General features: G+C 45.1%; 1 protein-coding gene across 1 annotated transcript in view; it reads right to left on the minus strand.

The window, feature by feature from the left end:
* The window catches only part of LOC122718922 (dipeptidase 1), a 52,132-nt gene that overhangs the window by 19,240 nt on the left and 9,462 nt on the right, over window positions 1-23,430 (minus strand). The window contains exons 2-5 of the mRNA XM_043944335.1: window positions 19,300-19,453; window positions 13,538-13,670; window positions 7,432-7,582; window positions 5,239-5,308 (exon numbers count right to left, since the gene is read on the minus strand). Of these exons, the coding sequence (XP_043800270.1) occupies window positions 5,239-5,308; window positions 7,432-7,582; window positions 13,538-13,670; window positions 19,300-19,453 (508 nt within the window). The remainder of the gene's footprint in view (window positions 1-5,238; window positions 5,309-7,431; window positions 7,583-13,537; window positions 13,671-19,299; window positions 19,454-23,430) is intronic.

The following is a 23,430-nucleotide window of genomic DNA, read 5'->3' on the forward strand; positions in this document are numbered from 1 at the left end:
ACGCAAGTCGCGAGTGTTCTCCAACTTGTGTCGGGCGAACGATCCGCCCGATTCGAATTTTCCCAGGGAATCGTCCGCAGGGGATCGATTCCTCCGACAAATTCTCTTCATCGACGGCCGCTTCTCGTTTTTCGAGGACACTCTCCCCTTCCTTTTTCTTTCGTTAACTCGAATTAACAGGAGTTACAGCTTGGTATGCAAATGGTATGGCAGATGAAGCGGTGAAATTTCGTTTCTCTCTCGATACGGACCGCCAACTTTTCAATCGCGTTAAGTCGCGGTTTAGTTTCCCACCAGCGTGTTCCTACTTGCCTCGGCTCGAGCTTGAGTGGTTCCTCCTCCCGTGGAAGGAGACGGGGAGCGTTGGCGCTCGCCTCGATGAAATGAAAATCGATTCGCGGTTGTATTTGTGGTGTCGAGAAGCGAACGAGGTGTCGAAGCGAGCTAACGAAGTATCGAAACTTTCGACGAGATGGTCCATAGATTCTGGAATATTCTTTCTTTTTTCCTCCCCCATCGAAGGAATTCACCCTTGAAAAGTCAGATCTCGAGGTTAAGGTGGCGTAACACCGAATGACGAATAAGCTTTTAGAGAGTCGTCGGGCGGCCAAGAGAGAGAAATATAATGGTAGAATTTCGTTGGCTTCGAGAAAAAGTTAAAAAATTATCGAGCTTCGTTCTTTACACGTGTACCATTCCTCCTCCTCTAGCGCACTTGTTCCTGCCACGATATTGCTCTATTGTCCTCGAAAGTTTGCACGGTGGAGAAGCATAATAAATCATCAGCTTCTTCCCATCTCCCTCTCTTTTGCTCCACTCACTGATATCCGAGTGAATCGAACGGCGTCTAACGGGTAATTAATCACTACCCAACTAAATAATCGATCGATCCTCCGTCTCTCCAAACGTGTCGAACACGATCGTGTTTGTTCGAGCAACCGTCGATCGATATTTTCGAGAAAAAAATCACACACGATTATTCACAGAAACGCATCGTCGGGAGAATTAAAACGATGCTCGGTGTTTCTCATCCTCCTCACCGTATCCGCTTTCTTCTCCCCTCCACTTCGTTCCCGATCGTCCACTTACGCGATAGTCGATCCGGCAATTAGCCGAAAGCATCGACCCGTGGCGCGGCCTGTGTGCGCTTTTAACGCTCGAACTCGATCAACTCGATCCGTAGATGTTTGCCCATTTTTTTTCTTTTTCTTTTTTTCACCCCTCTCGATACTAATAGCCTCCCTCCTCCTCTCACGAGTCGGATATATAAACGCGGAAATTCGAGAAAGGGACGGCGTAACGACTCGCGCGTCACAGAGAACGAAGGCAAGGTGAGAAATTAGAATGGAGGGGGAGAAGTTTCACAGGCCGTCGAGAGAGGTATATCTCCTCTGGAAGCGGTTTCGCGCTAATTGCTTCGCTCGAGTTACGTTTTCTTGAATTTCGTCGGGCATCCCCCATTGTTTCGGCCCCGCCAGAATTGCACCCGACCCCTCATCGGGCTGGTTGGACCCGCGCACAGGATACATATCGCGTCCTGTTCAGGGGGGAGATTCATGCTCCGCTCGAGTTCGAGCAAACCCTTGTTTTCCCCACGTTGCTCGTTCACACCCTCCCTCTCTTCCGTTCGCGCTCGTATTTCCACGATTATTATGCGAGAAGGAAAGAAAACGAAGGGGAGGACGACTTCTTGTCAAACTGGTTACGATACGGTGTTCGAGAATTATCGCGGCGCGTTCGAGGAGGAGATGAGTATGAGACGATACAAGGAGGAGGAAGGAGAGGAATTTTTCAGAATCGAGGAGCAAGTTTCATCACGGGGATGGGAGCGGATGGGGTGGGTCTCTCTCGGGAGCACACTCTTCTCGGCGTGCTTCTGGGTGGAGTGTATTTTTCCATCGGGGCGAGCGATTCTTTATTTCAATCCCTCCTCCTCTCGTTTCACCCTTCGATCTTCCCCCGTTTCTCTCTCGTGTTTCGCGGTTGTTCCTCCCGAGCGCGAGAGAGAAGAAGGGGAGGAACGTGCACGCCTCGAATTTTTCGGGGGAAGTGTGAGGCAGATGCGTCTTCTGGAGCCCAACGTATCCGTGGAACGATACCTGGAGTTTGGAAATTGCGATATTGACGGAAGATTGAAGTATCGGGTGAAGTAAAGGGTGAGGGAGAAGAGAGAGAGAGAGAGAGAGGGGGGAAGGGAGAGGTTCGATATTAAATAGACCGAGCACGTATCGCGGGATGAAAACGGGGTAAACTGGAAAAAAAAAAAAGAAAAAGTAGCCGTCGGACTATATCTCTTCTTTTTCCGGCGGGACCGTGTGGAATTTTTATTGAGTGCTTGAGGGAGCTGTTTATTACGCAGGTGTGGGTGAGAAATGGTGTAGCCGCCGAATGAGGTATAAAAGAAAAGTAGGAGGATCGTATATAAAACGTCTCGGTGCACGGACGAGGCCGAGCTGAAAAAGAGCTGATTCTTTTTAGAGGAGGTTGGACGCGTATTCGAGTATACGTATATGAAACGTACGTACGCGTGTATTCGCATGGAAAGCGCGTTTAATACGTTTCTCTACGCCCCCTCTCTTACGTTTATCTCGCGAGATAACAAGGGAAGCCGGCCTCAAAGTGTAATCTTGCGCCGCGAGATAGTCCACCTTGAATTTTCAAACCGTCTTCTTATTCCGTACGCGCGCTTTTCGCCTTTGTACGACTACCCCTCTTTTTTCCCCTTTCTTTTTTAAACGTTTCTTGAACCCCTCTTGAACCCCCGTTCGAATCGAGAATTTTATCGGAATGCTTGAAACAGGAAGAGACACGTTACCGTTTCTTCCACTCGTACCAACGAAATATTGGAGGATCTTCTGTCGCGTCGCGAAACGACGTCTCGTTGTTTCGTTCGTTTCCTTCGCGCGAATAGACAGGAAGTTTGGCGGATAATGCGGCAAAATTGCGGGGAACGAGATGTCGGCGAGGAAAAGAATAGAAACGAGAGAGTGGGGGAAGACAAACGCGGAGCGAGGAAACAAATCCGAAATTTCGCGGTGAAAACTTAAAATAGGCTGCTACGTACCGCCATTTTCCGTGGAAAGGTTGGGCTGAGCAAATTTCTGAACGACGTTTGCCGGATGTTCGTGCGTTCGTTTCTGTCTCTTTTTTTCCTCCCCTTCCCCTGTTTCTTCGGGCGAACAGAGCGCAAAGTTCGACTTGGATCGCGACAAGTTTTCGAAAGGGGAAGGAAGAGGGAAGGAAGGAAGGGTGAAGCGACGAGAAGATGATCGAGCGCGGGATAGGCGTCCGTCCCGATTACGCGAACAAAAGAAACGATTTTTCATATCTGGTCGTTTAACGAGGCTAAAACGATCGCGAGGGAAGAAAGAAAAAAAAAAAAAGAAAAACGTAAACGGTCTTCATCGAATATTTAAACGGCCTCTCCTCTTTTTCGTTTCATCCTCCTTCTCCGGTGGAACTTTTCCTCGACTCGAGTCGAGACCACCACAGTTTCCAAGTCGTTTCTCATACGTTTCTCCTTTCTTTTTTCCTCCCCTCCTCCCTCCTAAGAATCCACCCTCTCCATTTACCCCTTCTTTTCTATCCTATCTCTTTTCCCCTTCGAAAAACATCCCCGAGGAACGTCAACTTTTGTCTCGTCGATTAAAGTAGAGAAAAAAATTGCAATGATAGTACGCGACGTGCACTGCTCTCGGCCCGTGTGAGTTATGAACGCGATCGTTTCGAAAAACACGACGCGAGAAATGAGAAAATAATTAGATCGCGATGAAATTGACTAAGCGGCAGGAACACGACCGTTAACACGAGCATGATATTTTCTCGTTTCGGGTTGTTGGCAACGGGGGGTAACCTCTGCTTTATATCTGCGGTCAGAATGGCCTAAAGTCGTTTCCTCCCTTGTATCTCCTCCCTCCCTTGGAAAACATCTCTCGGGATTGCCCGCCATTTTTCTGCCGTTCGGTAAATAAAACACGGAGCACTCGTAACTTGGCCCCGTCACTTCGCGAGAAAGGAAGAAGCTCAAGCTCTAAGCTTGTATCTCGATGGTCCAGCGATTTCTGGATTAACGTCGTTTTAAAAGGAAGGTTAAAAAAAGGACGAAGCTTGCGTTTGAGCCAAGGAATCACGCGTCGAACGACAGTTGCCGTTTGTATCGAAAGCGGATCTACTTTTCAAATTATTTTTCCCGCATATTCGAATACGAAGAATGTCCCTGGGAGCTTATCCGCTTATCCTCCATTTTTGAATGAACGTTTTCACGAGTAGCATCGCGCGGCAAAGTGAACAGCTTTCTCCCACGGGAGAAATGGTTTTTCCTCCTCCTCTTCTTTTCCTTCCTTTTCTTCTCGCCCAATCGATGAAAGTTTGGTAAATATTTACGCCGAACTTGCCTTGGTTTCTTTCTCTCTTTTCTTCTTCTTCTTCTTCTTCTTCTTCTTCTTCTTTCCCCCTCCTCCTCTTCAGAAAAATTCAATCGAGAACTCGATCATTTGAAATATGCTTGAAACGCGAACGATTGTTCCCCGGGGTTGATCGATGCGGCCCATAATTTTCTTTCGCATAAGGGTAACGTTCGCCCGGGAATTCATGAATACTTGGAAGCGGATACCGCGAATGCCAGCGGGTAATTTTCATAAATAACTCGCGTTCCCCTCCCCCCGATATCAAGATCGGATATCTTACGGCTTGCTATATCTCATTTTTTTTTTTTCCTTTTTTTTCCCCCCCTCCCCTTCCGCGTTTCAAACTCCGGAACAGGCCAGTACTTTCTCTCGCTTCGATTCTCCTCCTCGAGTCGTATCCCCTCCCTCTTCCTCCTCCGTGTTTACGGTCGCTTTAATAGGGAGTAAAAAAGTAGGGGGAGGGAGGGACGAGAGTGTCATCTCGCAAAGTAACGCGTAACCGGAGCGGATAGACGGATATTTTAATCCGCGGTCGCAAAAAAGGACGGGCGAGGTTCCTTTTCCGTCGCTCACTCCGGAAAATCCAGTCTGGTTGGAAGTGGAAGGGGCAAAAAAGGAACGGGCCAACTTATCTAACTCAAGACCACGCGCGTTGTTTCTTCCCTCGCGAAGGGATAATTCGCGTCCATTAACTCCGATAACGACGGAGTTGAGAGAAACGAAAGCGGGCAAAGGTTAACCACAGGTTATGTTCAACAGGAATGTTGAATCGATCGAAAGAGGGGGGAAAGAGAGGGTTGGTTTCTCTTTCTTTTTCTTCTTTTCCACTCACCTTGCCGAAATTGGACAGACCGCCGATGCGTGCCACTTGACCGGGTTCATCCGCTGTGCTGCATTCTGCCCTAACGAACCAATAGGTCAGTAACTCAATGCCAACAATCCTCGGCATTATCGTCGTACAATGGACCTCTAATCGCACTACGGTTGCACACGCGCGTATACACACGCCAATTCCAGCCAAGCGACGCGGCTGGAATTGTTCGTCGAGGCTAACAACGACCGATCGCGTCGACGAACGTCTTCGTTCGTATAAAGGCGGGTATTCGAATCGATTTCGCCTCTCGTCGAAAATAAACTCCCTTGCCTTGCTTAGCGCGCGGTGGCCGATAAATCTCTGTCCACGAGGGATTAATTACCATCACCGAGACGAATTTGCTCGAGAACGATAACGTTTGGCCGACGGATTCGGTAAACATCTCTCAACGTTGATAGGATTACGGATAGACGACGTAGGTAGGCGTGGAACCGGCACCGAGAAGTCCGGCCAATTTCGCCCGTCCCGATAATCGCGCGTATTAGCTCGATGTTCTCCAACCTCGGAAACGGAACGGATGATGCGACGTTTGTGACGCCAGGCGGCGGGACGATCGATTCGAGGGGCGAACGCCGATGAATTCGGAGAGAACGCGTTTATACGGGATCCTGGCCTCGCCCGTGCTTGATCGTTCGACCGAGATCATTTTATCGTTATGGCTCGATCAAGAGGCACCACCGTGATTAACCGATTCGAATTACGCGATTTCGTTCCCCGTTTATACAACGCTTTGTTTTTCCTTTCGCAACGCGTAAAATCAAACGGTACGACACAAGTGAAAATCCTTTCTCGCGCGATTTTATAATTAATTTTTACTCGTGTTTCGTAAAACGCGAAACGTTTCACGTTAAAACAGATTTAAAATACAAGCGGCGTAGCGGTTAACGCAACAAATGGATTAAATCGTTTCTATGCGAGGATATTTATTATTAGGGAGGGCGATGAAATCGAAGTCGTAAAACGCGCGATCGATATGGGAAATTCCGTAACGCGGATAATATTGTTACGGTTTTCCATTAATCCGGCCATGATTCATCGTCTCGCCACCGATTCGTTGCGTAATCGCGCATAAATAAAGGTTTCGCCTCTCCGGTATAAATTTCACGGCCAAAAGATAAAATCGTCGATCATCCCTCCCTACCTTTTCAAACCCCTTTGCCTTTCCTTTGCGCCCACGTGCACGTTGCTTCTCGCAACGTTTCTCGCGCGTGTCCCAAACTTGCAAACTTACGCGCCACCCTGTTAAACGCTGTTCCCTTATTGTTAAAAAGTCGGTACTTGTACTTGTTTGCGTTCACCAAACCGAGACAATAGCGGCTCGATGAAAGTTTTATTCGCGTTAACTATCCTTTGTTCCACGATATTACGAGCAAGGGAGGCGGAAGTTTTAACGGTTATAGGGAACGGAGGATCGAAGGCCTTTAAACCTCGCGTTAAACCGAATCGAGCAGCTTTTGCTCCGATATTAGCGCTTGGAATAGTTTACCATTGCCGCGAGATTATCGCTTCGTATTCATATTTTTCCGATCCTCCCTTATTCGGGTTTAATTGATATCAACCCTCGAGCAATTTTCACTTTTTCGCACCTTTGGTGCGCGCGCGCGTGAAAAAAAATAAATTCTGACTTTATTTCACACAGGGCGACCGGTGTCTCTCGCAAAAGCCGCGCTTCATTCGAGACTTTTTATTGGTCCCCGTCCAGTTTGTCGTTCGTTTTTCATTACTACTGTGTACTCGCCGCAGCCCGTCGCGTCTCCCAAAAGGAAATTCGTCCATTGTTTGTTCTCGAATAATATTTCTGTATATATGTATGCATATATATATATATATATATTCTGTATACATGTATATGGCAGCTGAATCGCACCAATTTCCAATCCTAACGTAATTTCGAATCTCTCGCATCGCGAACTTGAAACAGCTGTCTCGACGTTCGACCAGCGTCTTCGAAACGGTTTTCCACCACGTGAGAGATATCGATGCCTACGTATTGCTTCACGCGTGTCCTAAATGCAAGTCAGAGGTTTCACAGCAACGATCAATCGAACAAGGATTTTCGATTCTACGAGCGCCGTAGATTTTCCATTCGAGATCTAATCCGATCTAAGGATCGTATCGATTGGGACGATACGTCTCGATTGGTAAACTCACCAAGGCGTGTTGCATGTGTGCGTGAGGGTGAGGTATCTGGCGCCCAACTCGTACAACATCCTCAGAACGGCCAGACTCGCTCCAACCGCGTGGCCCCCTTCGACCCCTATCAGGCTCGCTAATCTACCCTCCTTGTGAGCCCTCTCTATACCTGAAACCACACGTTAAACCCTCCTTCAATTCTCTCTTCCATTCTCGTCATCATCATCATCATCATCATCATCATTATTATTATTATTATTATTATTATTATTGTTGTAATTGCGTAGACACGACTCCCAACTTCCACCCTTATCGCGAATCTTCTCAAGTACCGTCATTCGGCTAATTATTACGGACTCCTTCCTCCCCATTCCCTTCAGACACCCTTCGCAATTTCCTTACCGGAAATATACGTATATATGTGTATATAAATTGTATATAAATTGGTTGGTTGGTGAATACGCGATACAACAAAGAGTTTTATTTACGTTTGATCGAGAAGATAATTTTGTAATACGTATTGAAGAGAGAAAGAGTTAGTTTTATAGGTAGTTTTATTCGTTGTGGAAAATATTGAAGCTTTTTAACGAATCTGAATTAAAAAGTCTAAATGTGTTTTTATTTATTATTGTATCGTTTAAAAGAAGAATAGTATAGAATCTTATATTATCAGGATTGTAAGTAATTTAAGAACGGTTTATTGATTTTATTTAGACAATGATAAAATTGAAAGCTAATGCAGTAGTAGAGATTCGAAGCTAAATAAACATATTGTATATTAAAATATAAAAACAATCTCATTTACGCAATCTCACTGGTGAACGATGTTTTACCAGTTATAATTATCGTATAACACTTCTTTATAAAAATATTACGGAATAAGCGCATCTCATATTCGTTATCTTTACGTTATCTGTAATTAATTAAAAATTACTTTTCATCATTTTATTGCAACGCTTCATTGTAAAAATATTACGGAATCTCGTGGTAATAACGTATCTTACATTCTCTTACTCCGCGTACGATTAATTAACCGCTCGTCACTTTCGATCGTCGATTTAATTAAGCACATCTCTATAAAAGAAAGTATCGCAACGTTTCATATTTCTTATCTTTGTACGATGAATATCTTTATACGAAAAATCACTTGCCACTTTCGACATCGAATCGTTTTATCGCAACACTTTTTCGCAAAATTATTACGCAAAATCCCGCGTCAAATATTTCAAATTCTATTTTATTCTACGTGCGATTAATTAAAGTCAATTTTTAACCATCGATTTCATTGCAACACTTTATAAAAATATTAGGAAATCTCACATCAAATGTACGTGGAAAATTCGTTACCTTTTTTTTTTACTCTACGTACGATTAATTAAAGCCACTCGTCGCTTTTAATCGTTGATTTCGTCGCAACACTTTTATAAAAATATCACGAGACCTCGTATTAAACGTATTAAGCACTCTCGTATTATTCTACGTACGAATAATTAAAGTCACCTGTCACTTTTTCATTCCAACGCTTTATAAAAAATGTTACAGAGTCTCGCATCAAACACACGTCCCAAATTCGTTACCTTTTACTTTACGTACGATTAATTAAAGCCACTCGTCACTTTTAATCATTGGCTTCGTTGCAACTTTTTTTATACAAATGTTACGAAGCCTGGTATTAAACAATTTCAGTATTATCCCATCGATCGATAAGAAGCCACTTGTCGCTTTTCGATCGTTCTTTCGATTGTAAGAAAAAATATTGGAAAATTTCACATCGAATATCTCAAATTCCTTATCTATCACTCTCTTATGTACGATTACAGCCACTCGTCCCATTTAATCGTCGGTTTCGTTCGCTTTATTGCAAAAATATATCGCGCATCAGAACACGTGTCGTTCGTACCTTTACTTTACGATTAATTAAAGCCACTTTTAATCGTTGGCTTCGTCGCGACTTCTTTATACAAATATTACGAAGCCTCTCACATTATTCCACGATCGACCAAAAGCCACTTGTCACTCGTTTTCGATCATCGTTTCCGTTGCTTCACAAAAAAATATTACAAATCTCAAACACGCGACGTCTCGAATTCGTCACTTTAAACCATATACAATCAATCAAACTCACTCGTTACTTTTAATCGTTGGCTTAAGTTAATAAGTTACGACTTCTTTAATATTACCTCTCACTCATTATTCCACTAAAAGCCACTTGTCACTCGTTTTCGATCATCCATTGCTTCACAAAAAGAACACAAAACACGCGACGTCTCGAATTCGTCACCTTTCACTCACGATTAATTAAAGTCACCCGTCACTTTTGATCGCCGGTCTAATTGAATCGTTTAAATTGGAGACCGCCGGCGGTCCACCGTTATCGGCCGGATCATTAATTACGAAGCGTAAACGAGGCTCGATTAATCCCAACGCGAATAGAATAATGGAACGTTGTTGGCCAATTTCGTTCGAGAACCGGACACCCTCGGCCGGATCCTTCTTGCGGCCGGGTTTATATCGCGTCAGTATTTAGCGAGCGAGCCGGTGAATTCGATCGGCAACCCGACCGGTTTAATCGTTTTAATCGAGTCCGGTCGGTAAAGGTGGGGAGCACGACTATCGGCCTCCGTGAAATCGGATTCGCAGCCTCGGTGTCGTTCGGATTCGATTAAAACACCGCGAACAAATTGCGTTAGGTCGCCGGTTCCGGGATACCGATACACCGCGGATATATAACGCTGGCGGATGGACGAGAGAGAGAGAGAGAGAGAGAGAGAGAGAGAGAGAGTTTTCGCGCCGCTTCAGGCCAACCCCCGGCGGGATGTCCACCCGCCATTTATCGCGGGGAATTCGAACTTTTCCGCTTTCGACCGCACGCGATCCAGCTTTTCCAACCTCGCTAATGGAACACCGATTCTCCGCGGCTCGACGAATTTACTCGAAAACCTATAATCCCGATGGATTCTATATCCTCTTTCTATATATCCTACGTGTCGCGTATACGTGTATACGGATCTTGATCGCGCGCATTTATCTCTTCCCTCTTGCCGCGAAATGGAGTGAAATGGAGCAGGCGAAATTATTCCTTCGTATCGAGCAATTTTAATTTCTTTCATTTCTCTGGTATTTAATCGTAATTAGAGGACAAATGGAAAGAAACAGGGGGAACAGTGAGCCGCGACGAATTTATTTGCATTCGTTCGTACTTCGTCCGTTATACGCGTTTCCACGACGCGATTTTTCATCGATTTGCGATGCGAGAATTCGCCAGATTCTTTCCGAAAGCTGTTCGTTCCACGTACAATTTTCCTCTTTTCCTCGCTCTTTCAATACAAAACATCACGCTTTACGATCTCTCGAAGGAATTTGGAGCGATAATTCGATTGGATTTCTCGGGCGAGAAATCATAAACGGTGGCGGCAAGTTCGTCTTCTTGCCTCGTAAATTCCTCCTCCAACTCCCGGGGACATTTTGAACTATTGTTCCAAAGTATCCAGCACGGGCGCGATGGTACGTAGCTTCGCCACGTCGAAAGTTTCCCGACCCGAGGCAACAACCGGCTCGGATAAACACACCGACTTCTCCGTACCCTTGTTTCTTAGAATCCAATACGATAGACGAGACGACGCCATAAGAAAACAACGCGGCTCGTGTCACCTTGGCGTGCGTTTAAATTTTGTTTCCACGAGATCAGTCTCGTATCGGCCTTCCTTCGAGCGACGCGTGTTTCAACTTTACTCGATCTTTTCGCCGAAGAAGTCCACCACTTTTCAAGCCACCGCGACGAAACAATTGTAAGTAAATTTCGTAATTATTTACGAGTCTCGATTTCGATAAGTTTTTCGATTTCTCTTTCGAATCATAGTTGAATATTCCGTCGATATCGCGGCACAAGCGTGTAGCGCATAAATCATCGGGATAACGCAAAGATATGTTTCGGCGGAGGGAAAAAGCAACTTGCAAATTTCGAACAATCGTTCCTTTATACGGCTATCGCGTGTCTATTTACATATGCATGTGCATGCCGACACGAAGCCGCGCCGCCGTGTGGTTCGGCTTATCGAACGGTCGGCTGCGGCTTGACATTTTTCCATTTCACTTGAAATTTACAACCGGCTGAATCTTCCGTCCCCCTGTCGGCCCGATATTTTCTCATCGGATCCGCGTTACGTTTTTCGAGGATTATCGCGCAGCGCCCTGAACTCTCGCGAGATCGAAACTTAGCTTTCGAATCCATTTCGAAAAAATTCTCCTTTCGTTATCATCTTCGTCGCGTAACGAGTGTCTCCTTCTCTCGTCCTTCGAAAGTATCGAGTCGAACGATCAACGAAGCGTTCGTTGCTTCGTCCTCCACCAGTCCTCGTCCTTTTCCTTCTCTCTTAAATTCGTGACGAATCATGGCGACGATCTTGAGATCGAAGAAGACGTATCAAAGACGAACCGTCGAACTATTCCATCAACGAGGGACAAGGGAATTGCGGAGAGGATGGATATCTTTTTTCGCGACGTCCTAAATTCTCGAGAAGTGTATTCACGGCGGCGATAATAACAGGAGGGGGAGGAGGGAGCTGGCCCGAGATTTCCACTGCGAAAGGACGACGGGCAGGGATTCCATCCCGTTGGACGTTTTGGCACCTGTCCAGCGAATCTCGTAGCGACCGAGAACGGGCAACCGGAAGCGAACGCAGGAAGGCCGGTTGTTCGAAGGGATTCGTCGATCTCGATCGAACCTTTCATATCGTACGTGGGTAAATTTCCTTTCCGCCGAACGACGGATTGTTTTCCAAGCACGTAAGGGGGACGAGTAACTCGGGGCGAGTTCATTTATTATCCATCTCGCGAGCCGGTCGAACGCGACGAGGAATTAATTAAAACGGAAAAGACGCGAGAGTTAAGGCAGAGGCGTGGAAGATTTCGCTCCACCAAGATTTTCTCCGGATGGAGAGGTCTGGGAATTCTTTTCGAGGGTGTCTGCCAGCCACCAGCCAGCCAGCCAGCCAGCCAGCCGCCCCCTGACATTGGCGGAACGCCAGAAATTGTGGCGGTGTGTAACGTCGAACGGCCCATTCTCGGAACAAATAGGGGATGGTAATTCCCGACGTTCGTCGACCTCGATTTCATATTCTTCGCGTGTGAACCGAAGACGACTCCTTCCACCCTCCCAGAGATCCTAGAGATGGACGATTTTCGAATACGATGGGCCTTCCTTCGCGAGAGAACGCTGACTAAGAACGTACGATATATACATATATATACATCCACGTATATATCTGTAGGTCCTCTAAAACTGGCGAAAGACGTTCCCGAGCGCGAGGAGAGATTCTGTGTCGAAAGACGAACGCACCGTATATTTACATTATACCAGATCCGATTGGCAATTAATAATTCCGTGTTTAACTTGGGAACCAGTTTGGCGATTCTATTAAAGAGCAGCGATACTCTCTCCAACTCGGAGGGCAGCAATCGCGTGTTGTTCGATCCGCGCCGTATTTCCGTTTACTTTCGCCGACGATTTAATTCGAGCCCGGTTATCTAATAGGGGCGTGTAACGAGTGGTTTGCATGTACGCGCAAAATTTGTTCAACGAACAAATACTCGCGTTTGTCACCGAGCGTACTTCGTACTCGAGATGTCTCGGTAATCGTCACGAGAGAGACCGCTTCGTTTCCTTTTTTTTTTTTTTTTTTCTTTTTTAACGTGGATCCAGATAGGGAAAAAAAGAAAATAGGTCACGCTTTCGATGGGAATTCTTTGACGAGAGAGGAGGGTGAGCGAGTCGATAACAATTCGGCCGGAGGGAGAAATCGAATCGGTTTGGCCCGATGCCAGGCGAGTGGCGCGCGCGCTATTGAAAATTTATCTTCGCATAATGTGTAACTGGATAATCTTTTTACTCTCATTTTCTCACCTTTGACCGCGTTATATAGGCCGCGTGGAAAAAAAACGAGCCGACTCTTCGTCCCCTCCTCGCTTTTCTTTTCTTTTATTCCTTTTTCTTTTTCTCTCCTCTCTCCGTCGCGTGTAAACATTCCATGACGCGAATCGACGTTGTATCTTGAAAACGTGGCGGTTTGTAACCCACGAGTTGGGTTACAAAGGAGTAGAATTGCGAAAAGGGGAAATGCCTCACCTTCCGCCGTGGTGACGAGGACCATGCTTTCAGGATGCTTGTTGACCAGTCGACGAATCAGGTCGATCTGCTCGAGCGCCAGTTGAACCGAGTCGAGGTGTTGGGAGGAACAGGGGACGTAAGCTGACCAAAACTGCAACAACCAACAAGGAACGTAATCGAGGTGCATTTCTTTTTTTTCACTTTTTTTTTTCTTTTTTTATAAATAAAAAATACGCTCAATAATAACATCGCCTCTTTTCGAATCGAAACGAAAGTCGCCATTTTGCCTTTTATCGCTCGTTTCGATCAATTCGATTTGCCACGATTAATCGTGCGAATTGGAGTTTCGACGACAGGGAAAGATTTAGTATATCCGTAAAGAGATGGTAATTTCTCTCGTTTCGATTCGTTATCGGATAAAAAAGTTTGGAAATAATTAAAAAGAGGTATTACGAAACCGTGGTACAGGCAGGACGCCGCTTTGAATTTTAAATAGGTGGATATCGGGAGCCATAAATAAGAGAGTATTTATCCTACTGGCTCGCAATGTATATACACCGGCTAAGAATATATTCTACTTGGAGTGAATTAAACCGATGTATCAGATCCCGAGGATTAAACGCGATATTTCATTCGAGCCGATAAGAGGGGTGAACGTGAGCTCGCATAAAAACTACTTTTGTACGCCGCTCGATCGTTGTTACGCCGTCAAACGGGACCGAATAGTGCTCGATAATACTTACCATCCCTAGACTAGATTCTTCCATTTCTCTCGATATCTCCGCCGAATAACCCCCCTCTTTCGTAAAAAGAAATCTCAGAAAGTCTCAGAATTCGACTCGAATTCTAAGACTTGCTAAAAAAAATTTTTACTGAATTCGTTTTTTTATTTTTTTTTCTTTTACACTTTTATTTTACACGACGACGCCATCGTGTAAATATTTTTATTTAAAATAAAAAACGCGTGCGTACATACATTAGATACGCAGACAAATTTCGTTTCGTTTTTTAACTGGACGAAACGCGGGTTCGGAGCGTCGTGGTGTTGTCGTAAATCAACGGATGACGCTTTCCAACCCCTCGCTTTCCTCCCTCCCTCCTTTATTATCCTTCTTTCTTTCTCTTCTTCCTCCGTCAAACGGTTTTAACGCGTGACGCGACACCTTTCCGCGACTTCATTACCCGTCCAGAAGGAGGGATTTTTGCAATTTTCTCTTTCTCGTTGTCACGAGTTACATAAACACCGCCCGAGTTTCTGCCCCTCCTGGAGCTAATTGCGAAACGACAATAATTTAAATCGCCGCGGCGGAGATTATACACGGTTGGAGGCTTGGGTCGAGGGCAAAAGAGGTTTCCGCGAAACGAAACCGCGTTCTCGCAAACTTTTTGATTTCTCGTTAATTCGCAATTAATTCCTTCCTCCGCCGGCCTGTTATCAAACAATTTCACCCTCGACGAGAATTTATTCTTAATTAACGACTCGTCGCTACTCGCGAAAGAAAGAAAGAAGAAAAAAAAAGAATGAAATTGCATCTCGAAATACAAGCGTATAACGCCGTATATACCGTGTTTTATACTCGAACGCAATCGTCGGCTTTTTGATCCGTGTTCCGCGATAGCGAATCGAGCGACGATTAAACGCACGGAAAAGACCGGGGAACTGTTTGCTTGGAAAAAAACTTTGTTCCAATGTCTCGTTAGCATCCAGCTCGCCTCGAATTTTAGGTCGGATATTTTATATAAAATCGTGTGTTCGTTGTACGATTTTTTCCTTTTTTTCCCCTCTTCCTTTTTTCCCCTCCCCTCCTCCAAACGTTGACGTTTCGCGCAAAATCGGAGACGGGTTAGTTTTAGGTCAGACGTTCCGTAAAAATATTCACTCCCCCGTCGACGACGGGTATAATCGGCCGGTGTTGTCCCACTTTAAAGACGATGCTCGCGCCCCGGGTCTGCGACGGCCCTTTCGTGAAATTAGATCGTGCGTAACATCCGCGTGCAACGTTCTCTCGAGCGAGGCTAAACGTTCTCGAGGGATCACCACCGTCCTTCAAACGGCCCACGCTCTCCCTTTTTTTTCTCTCTTTTTTTCTCTCTTCCCCTTTTTAGAATCCGCTTTATCGCGCTGGAGTTAGAATTATTCGCAGGGTGGAACGCGTACCGAAAGCCGGTATCTCGAGCTTTCCGTTCGATACGCGCATTCTTCTCGCTATCAGACATCGGGTTCAAACCCAATTCCCCGAAGCTCGAACGTTTTGAATGGAGCACGACTCGAGTTATTTCGAATCGGTTGGAATTCACTTTTGGAACGTAGCGGGCAGGAATCGCGACCGATTGCTCGGGGATACCTACCTCCCGGGTGCAATCGGAAACGCTTGTACAGCGTTGTAGATTTTCCATGCATCGGACTCGAGAACTTCTCGGCTCGAAAAATCCAGGACTCTATATATATATATATATATATATATATCGTAGCGCATAATGCGATCGAAATCGGTCGTTTCGTACGTAAACAAGATTACGTGCGCCCTTACGGCATTTCCGACTACGAGTAGTGGAGTATATAAGGGATGGCAGGGCGATCAATGCTTCGTAACCTTTCCGCGGCGGATGCCTTCCCTCTCCGTCCGAATTAACCGAGACAGTGATGGATCGAGTCGAGACTGGCTCGCCAGATATATCCTGTGCACGCGTACAACGGCGCCGTGTATATTATGCATACACGCGCGTTCGTTTCAGTGAGCATAACCGGCCAGTCGCCCCCTTTCCTCTCCACGTAAGCAAGCTGAATGCCTTCGGGGGGCGAGCGTTGACGTTTGAGAAACGACCCATAAAATTAGACGATCGTTTTGTCGCCTATCGCCGCCCGTGTAACGCCGCGGTTCGACGCGATGCCTACGCCCACGCCTAACCTTTCCCCTAAATTTCTCCACGTTCGAGCTTGTTTATCGTTCAACTCGAACGCTTCCCCTCCGTCGTCGTCGGCAATTCATAATCATAACCCGGCTCCGTGTTATTTGCGTAATTAGTATTCCCTTTTAATCACGCTATTAATTAAATTGGACCGCGTTGCGCTCGTCGTGCGCCACGCGTGGAAGAAGTGCGCGTAGAATCATTTGAATTTTCCCGCCTGTCATACCCCTCTCGCGTTATGTAACACCAGAGGAGAGAAAGTAAAATGGAGCGATCTTCTTCAACCCTCGCTCGCAACCACCCGCTGCCTTCCTCTTTATCATCCCTTATGCCCTCCTTTGCCCGCGTAATCGCGCCTTCCAGACGAGCTTCTAATAGATATAATAGCAGGGAGACTATTTCTAGTTAACGAGCAATCGGGGCTAAGGTGTTTTCCAAGATCTTCTCTTTCCAAGATCGAACGGCGCAGGGAGCCACGGCCGATTCTCTCCTCCATGGAATTCCATTTCCCACTTTTTAAAGTTAAACCTCCATCTCAAGGATAAAGGGGAACCGCCTGGTTCGAAGAAAATGGAGGGCCACCTTATGTTTTTACACCCTTTTTACACCCCTTCTACGATCTTTTCCTCGGATTTCGAACTTTATTTCGATTGATTCGATAGTCGCGTTTCCACGGGAATTTAAATATCTCCTCCCTTTGGGAGGAGGCAGGCACACATTCGTACAGTTAGCCACGAGTTTTCATCGAGAGTGAAGCGATATTTATTCAACAGCGAGGCGGATTCTTAACTCGAAGAACGAAAGATCGCGCTTCATCGAATTCGGCATTCGTGCGAAACAATATTCGAGGCCGTGTCAAAAATATATATCTTCCGTCCAGACTCGCGTCGAGGTCGCGTCGCGGCGGATACGGGAGGGGCGTTGGTCGGCGATAACGAAACGAAATTCATCGCGAAAGCAATTTCACAGGTAGCCAGTTTCATTACGTAACGCGCGTGGCGATTCGTTTAGAAAGGGCGTGTCGAGGGACCGACTACTACTACTGCTGCTATACGTTGCCCGGCTTTTATACGCAAACCAGTGAAATTATAATCTACTTTTGTCCGCGCGATATTACTTAGACGCGTGCTTCTTTCAACTGGTGCTCCTGTCCTTTCCAACGAAGGAACAGAGAATCGAAACGATGTCGAAACCGACGTTTTCATTAGATTTATCGAGTAAAAACCGTTCTTTCTTTCTTTCTCTCTCTCTCTCTCTCTTCGAGGAATCTCGTTAAGAAAATTACGTGGATTACGATTAAAAGATAAAAGTCCAAGATTATTCGAAGGATCGGGTAAACGATTTTACGTAATTCGTTCGTATTAAGTTCACGGTACAGAATTAGAAATCGAAAATCGATATCGAGGTGCATATTCCCTCTGTCTCTCTATCTCTGTTCGAGAGGGAATAAGACGAGATAAATTGTGATCAAGGGAAATGTTAATCCCGATAATGAGTTTGGTCGAGTTTCCGTGCAAAATTGTCGGATTAAGCTTCCCCACACTTTGGACAGACCGAACGAAGGAATCGGTTATCGCTGGATTCGCGCGATCGCAACCGTTCCTCTCGTTCTATTTCCTTCCTCAAGGAAGGAAGCTGTAACAATCACAATTTTCCGTTCCATCACCGCAATCTTCTCCCCCCCCCCTCTTCCCCCATTACGTTTAACGTAACGTCATCATCGAGGGTACAGAAAGCCGGGTACAAAAGAGATGGCGATTTTCTATTTTCCACGAAATAGTCTTTTCTCTTCCCTCTTCCCGACGGTTTCGAGTCACGTCTTCGTTCGATTTCGTGAAACGATTCCGATCGATCATTTTCCAAACGAGACGAGAGAAAGAAAAGATTTATTCGATTGGGGAATAGGCCGGAAATCGAGTGGCAAGTTTGGCTTTTTAATTTGGTGGCCGGGACGATTCCTTCTCCGAGGACGAGGAGTTTCTGACCGAAATATTTCGAGTCGATTCGAACGAATAAAATCGGAGAAAAAGAATGCTTGGAGATTAATCGAACGGATTAATTTTCGTCGCCGCGGAATATCGGACAAATGCGAGAAATCGATTACTAAAAAGAATCTATTCTCTTCGTTATTCGGCTCGATAATATAACAGATTCGAATTTTTACCTTTTCGAACCCGCGTTTGCGAGATAATCGTGATAACGATCGACTAATGACAGAGATAAAAGGGATTTCGTACGCGTTCGTCTCGATCGATTGGTTTATACGAACGAGACAAGGAAGGAAAAGTAATTGAAACATCGTGAAGGGTTAAAAGACGGAGACACGCGATTCGGCTCGTTTCGTCCCGAACGCAACTTGAAACGATTTTTACGTTTAGCTTGGTCAAGCGACACGAGATTTTCCATCGTTTACGCGCTACTCCAACTCTCTCTGAAAATCGCTCGCTCGATTCGACTAATTGGCGATCCAACGTAGGAGGAAGATCGTTTCTCGAGAGCTATTCGAACGGACGCGTATTGTTGTCCGATTTCGTCGTGGCCGCGCCATTCCACCGATCTTGGAAAGAAGGAAGGAAGAAAACGAAAGAGGGTAGAGCTCGTAATTTTCGTCCGGCTATAAATCGTGGCTCGAGGGAGAAAGGACTTTTCTCGAAAAGTGTTTCAAATGGGTGATGCACCGGCTCTTTCACCAACCTCCTCCTCGAGAGAATATTTGCTCGGGGAGAAAAGTAGCGATGCTTCGCAACGAGTAATTGGACGTCCAGAAAATATATATATATATATATATCGTCCGTTTTCGGTCTTGGCTCCACTTTCCACCGGATTAATGTCTTTTCACGGAAGGTTGTTGCGGTTATCATCGCGCTCACCTGCGCAGCAACCATGCCCTCCTTCAATCTTCTCAGATCCGTGTGGCTCCACGCGCTTCGGGACCAGGGGTGGGTATCCCTCAGGTCATCAAACCTGAACTCCCTCAGCTGATTCTTCAAGAACTTGCGTATGTTCCACGGTAGGTCGTTGTGCCTGGAACAAACGAGGGAATAAAAAAGAAAAACCTCATCTTTCCATATTTAAATTATTATTTCCAAAAACTCTCCACCACTATCACCATTTTCCACTGGATACGATTACGATTATACGGGAGGATCGAGAACGCATGTGTGTACACGGCCTGCGAACACGAGGAGAGGCCGTACTCGAGGGATGATAGAACGGGAGATGTAGGGTGGGGGGAGGAGGAGGGGAGGGATAGGAGGATAAAGTTTGCCCCTTACAATGGCATTAGCCGGCGTACAAGTTTCGCGACAAGGTTCGGTTACTCGGTCCCCGCCCTAACTTATTTCATCCTTCCAATCCTTCGTTTCTTTCGCGACCGTCCCCTAAGAATTTGGAGGGACGCCGGCCAAATATTGGCATCCGCCGTTCGGACGCGTCAACATTGTTAGCCAACCAACAGGAAAGGGAAAAGGAGAGAAAACTCTGCCTTTCGAATTTTCCTTCTTTCGTGTGTGCTCGAACCACCGTTCAAATTCTTCAACGTATATAAATATCAACCCTTTGCGCTCGAATCACCTCTCGATTCGATAACTCGGTGAGGTGACTCCCCGTCACAGCTTGGATCGACGCGACGATTCGAACGGCGACAATATTTATTTTCGTTCGATTTTTTTAAAATAAATTCGTGAAGCGAATTTATTCCTAAATTCTGCGTATGATCTTACTCTAAAGCGTGGATATGATCGAACTATTAATTTTCGGAGTTAGTTCGAGTTTCACAGTCATGGGAAATATTTTCAAAGTTTTTCAGTTTTGTAATACGGTAATGAAATTAGTTGGAGCGAAGGTGAGTTTGATTTTTCGTTATCGAGTAACGAAATTATTTCTTAAGAAATTGATAGTAGAGAGAAGAGAAATGAGAGTGATGAAAGTAGAGATGTGATATAAGAAGGTGAAAAATAAGAATAATAGATGATGAGAGCACATTATTGGTATTGCTCTTAATGCTTTTAATGAAATAAGAAAGGTGAAAGATATGAAACGACATTTTATCGCGATATTTGTCAAACCGAGGATTCATTTTGGTAATTGCTTTATAAAAATACCACACAAAACAACGATATAGACTTTAATACCCGACAAATTTTCTTCTCTTTATACGTAAAAATACATAAAGTATTAAAATAATAATAAAAATTTTTATACATTTAACTTGAAATCATTTTAAGTTAGCTAAGAAATTTACTGTACGGATGCGTCTGGAATTGTTGGTTCGACGAAAAAGGCTTGGAGCGCAAAAGGGTTAACATCTATGGATGTTTGCATAATAAAATATATTACGTCGTATATTAAGTGTATATAACTAAGCAAATAAATAACTTCCTTCCCCCTTTTTTTCCACGACCGTAACTTCCAACCAGATTCGAATTACTTCCCCTTCGTGGCGTCGTCCGAAAGAGCGTTCCTTCAAGAAGAGTCGCGATGACCGCTCTAAGAATTTCCAATGCAACAATTTCGATATGAGAAGCATCGTTCGCGTCACTGATTACCTTTTTGCGTTCCATTTTAGAAAATCAGGTGTCGAAGCTATCGAAATGGTTCGTTTTCGCCACTGAAAGAGAACGCTTAAAAAGTCGTAGCAAAGATTTAAAGCCGGACATTTTAATTTGCAAAACGATGCATCGTTCAGATGTAGTTCAGAGAAAGTTTGAGTTGAGTTAGAGGAATCGCTCGACGAAAATTCGAAGAATTGACAGAAAGATCGAAATTCAAGTCTATCCGACTGAAACAATAATCTTGTATCTGATTTACCTAATAAAATCTTGAACTTGGAAAAAAAAAAGGGAAAGAAGTTATTCTAATAAATAAATTGGCGCGATTGATTTTTCTATTATCGATCCTCGAGAGACGAAGTTAGAAAAAGAGAAAGACTATCTGAGATCTCGATATCTCCGCGTAATCCGCGTTACGAAGAGATGCGTAGATACACGGGAGAGAAACGGATGAAGATATCCTAAGAAACTTTGCGTCTTGGAATTATAGCAGTTAGCCGACATCTAACTTGCTTTTACTTCGTCCCTCCCTCTCTCTGCGGTATTCTCGTTCCATGTTAATTCACTCGGTCGGACTTTACCGTGCGTAACACGGGTATCGGGTTTCCAGTTACAATCAATGTTACACCGGTTACGGTCCCCTTCCCTGCGATCTCGAGACGCCGCTTAAGCTTAGATTTGCCGCGTTATCTTCCCCAATTTAGCACCGGGGCAAAGGTGTGCTCGAGCTACGTGTTCGTTTAAACGCTGACAGCGCGGTGCTCGACCTGTGTTAAGCTTTAATTAAACCGACTACTAACGATAGGAGGGGGGGAGGAAAAGGGAGGTAAACAAGAAACTTTTCGAACGAATGAGAGCAAAGGGAGGAGGAGGAAGCGGATACGAAAAAAAAAAAAAAGAAAGAAACGGAGAGTCACAGCGACACGGAAGGTTAATCCTCGTGAAACGAGTGTAATTAAACGGGTAGAGGATATGGGAGGTTCGAGACGCATTCGGATTCTCGCGAGAGTATTCAGACAATTCCAAGCACGCGTGTTCAGGTTCCGCCTCTGATTCGGGTGACGCGCGTATCGTCACTCGGCGCAGAATAATCGAACGGACGAGACAATTCGAATATAATCGGACGGATGATGACGCGCGAGATAAGAATCTCGTATTATACGCAACGATTAATCGAGCCATGGGGGAGGGGGCTAAGCTACTCCTATTTCTTCACGGCATCGCGTAATTATTATTCGAGGAAATTCTGGAGGGAACAACGTTCCATTCCAAATTTTATCCTCGATGCGCGCGACGACGAGGGAACTTTGAAAGGCGCGACAACCTTCGACAACTTTGTTTCCGAGTTCCCTTCTTTTTCTTAATCCTATGCTCCTATCCGCACGCGTGAGTAATTCTGCGATGCCTCGATGCGATGTCGTGTTATATATATATATATATATCTATACAAGATCTCGTATACGGGATAATCGATTTCGAGACGAGAAATTTTAAAGCTTGATTGATAAAAACTTGTTCGAGGAGAATTATTCTGTTCCAATTGCCGTAAAAAGAGAAGAGAAAAGAAACGGCAGATTAATATATTTACGTTGTTTTTTTTCGCCCGCACGGATACTTTCCCCGTTAAACGCACGTTTGCCATTTAAATATTTGCAGACACTTGCGCGGATGAGTTTCACGGAATACATACACGCCATATGTACATATTTCCCAAAGGTAAACGTGTACGATCTCCCTCGATTCTCTGAATTCTTTACGCGTTTTCGTCGCGCCTATCGTAATTATCAAAATCGAGGGAAATACCGAGACAAAGCATTCCATATATATATATATATATATATATATTTTCGACGAATCGAAGGAGGGTACGTGGATGCACAAAGGAATTTCGATGCGTGACAGAAGGAGAGAATAGGGAGCGCGTACACGCGTACGTGTGGAAGCTCAGTGTGCGCGTATTGTTGTACGCCAACAAATCTGACCTGAATCGGAGATAGATCTCTCCGACCGTTTGCCGTGAACCGCATCGCGCACGCTGCGGCGCTCCCTCCTCGATGCACTTTGCGAGCGGAATTTAACTTGGAATTAGGTAATCAAACGAGCACCTTTCCCGCCCCACTCGCTCTTCCCATCCATAGCGATAATTCTAAAAGTTTATAAGGATCGAAAGTTGTCTGGCGAGCAACCGTTTATCGATCGAAGTACATTCACTTTTCACGATCTCTTCTCCCATTTCTCTCGCTACGATAAATAAGATTAGAGCGTTCGCGAGATCGGTCCGCGACTATGAAACAGTTACCCACGACTGTGTATAATAAAGGTGAACTCCGGATAACGAAGTTTATCATCTCGAAACGAACGTTTCCTCAAATTTTATCGTTGCGAATATATCCAGTTAATAGACTCATTCTCGCGATATTAGATTCTCGATTTGTATTTGTCGACTGGGAA

Source organism: Apis laboriosa, unplaced genomic scaffold, assembly GCF_014066325.1.
Source record: "Apis laboriosa isolate Shangri-la unplaced genomic scaffold, ASM1406632v1 scaffold11_cov152, whole genome shotgun sequence".
NCBI lineage: Eukaryota > Metazoa > Arthropoda > Insecta > Hymenoptera > Apidae > Apis > Apis laboriosa.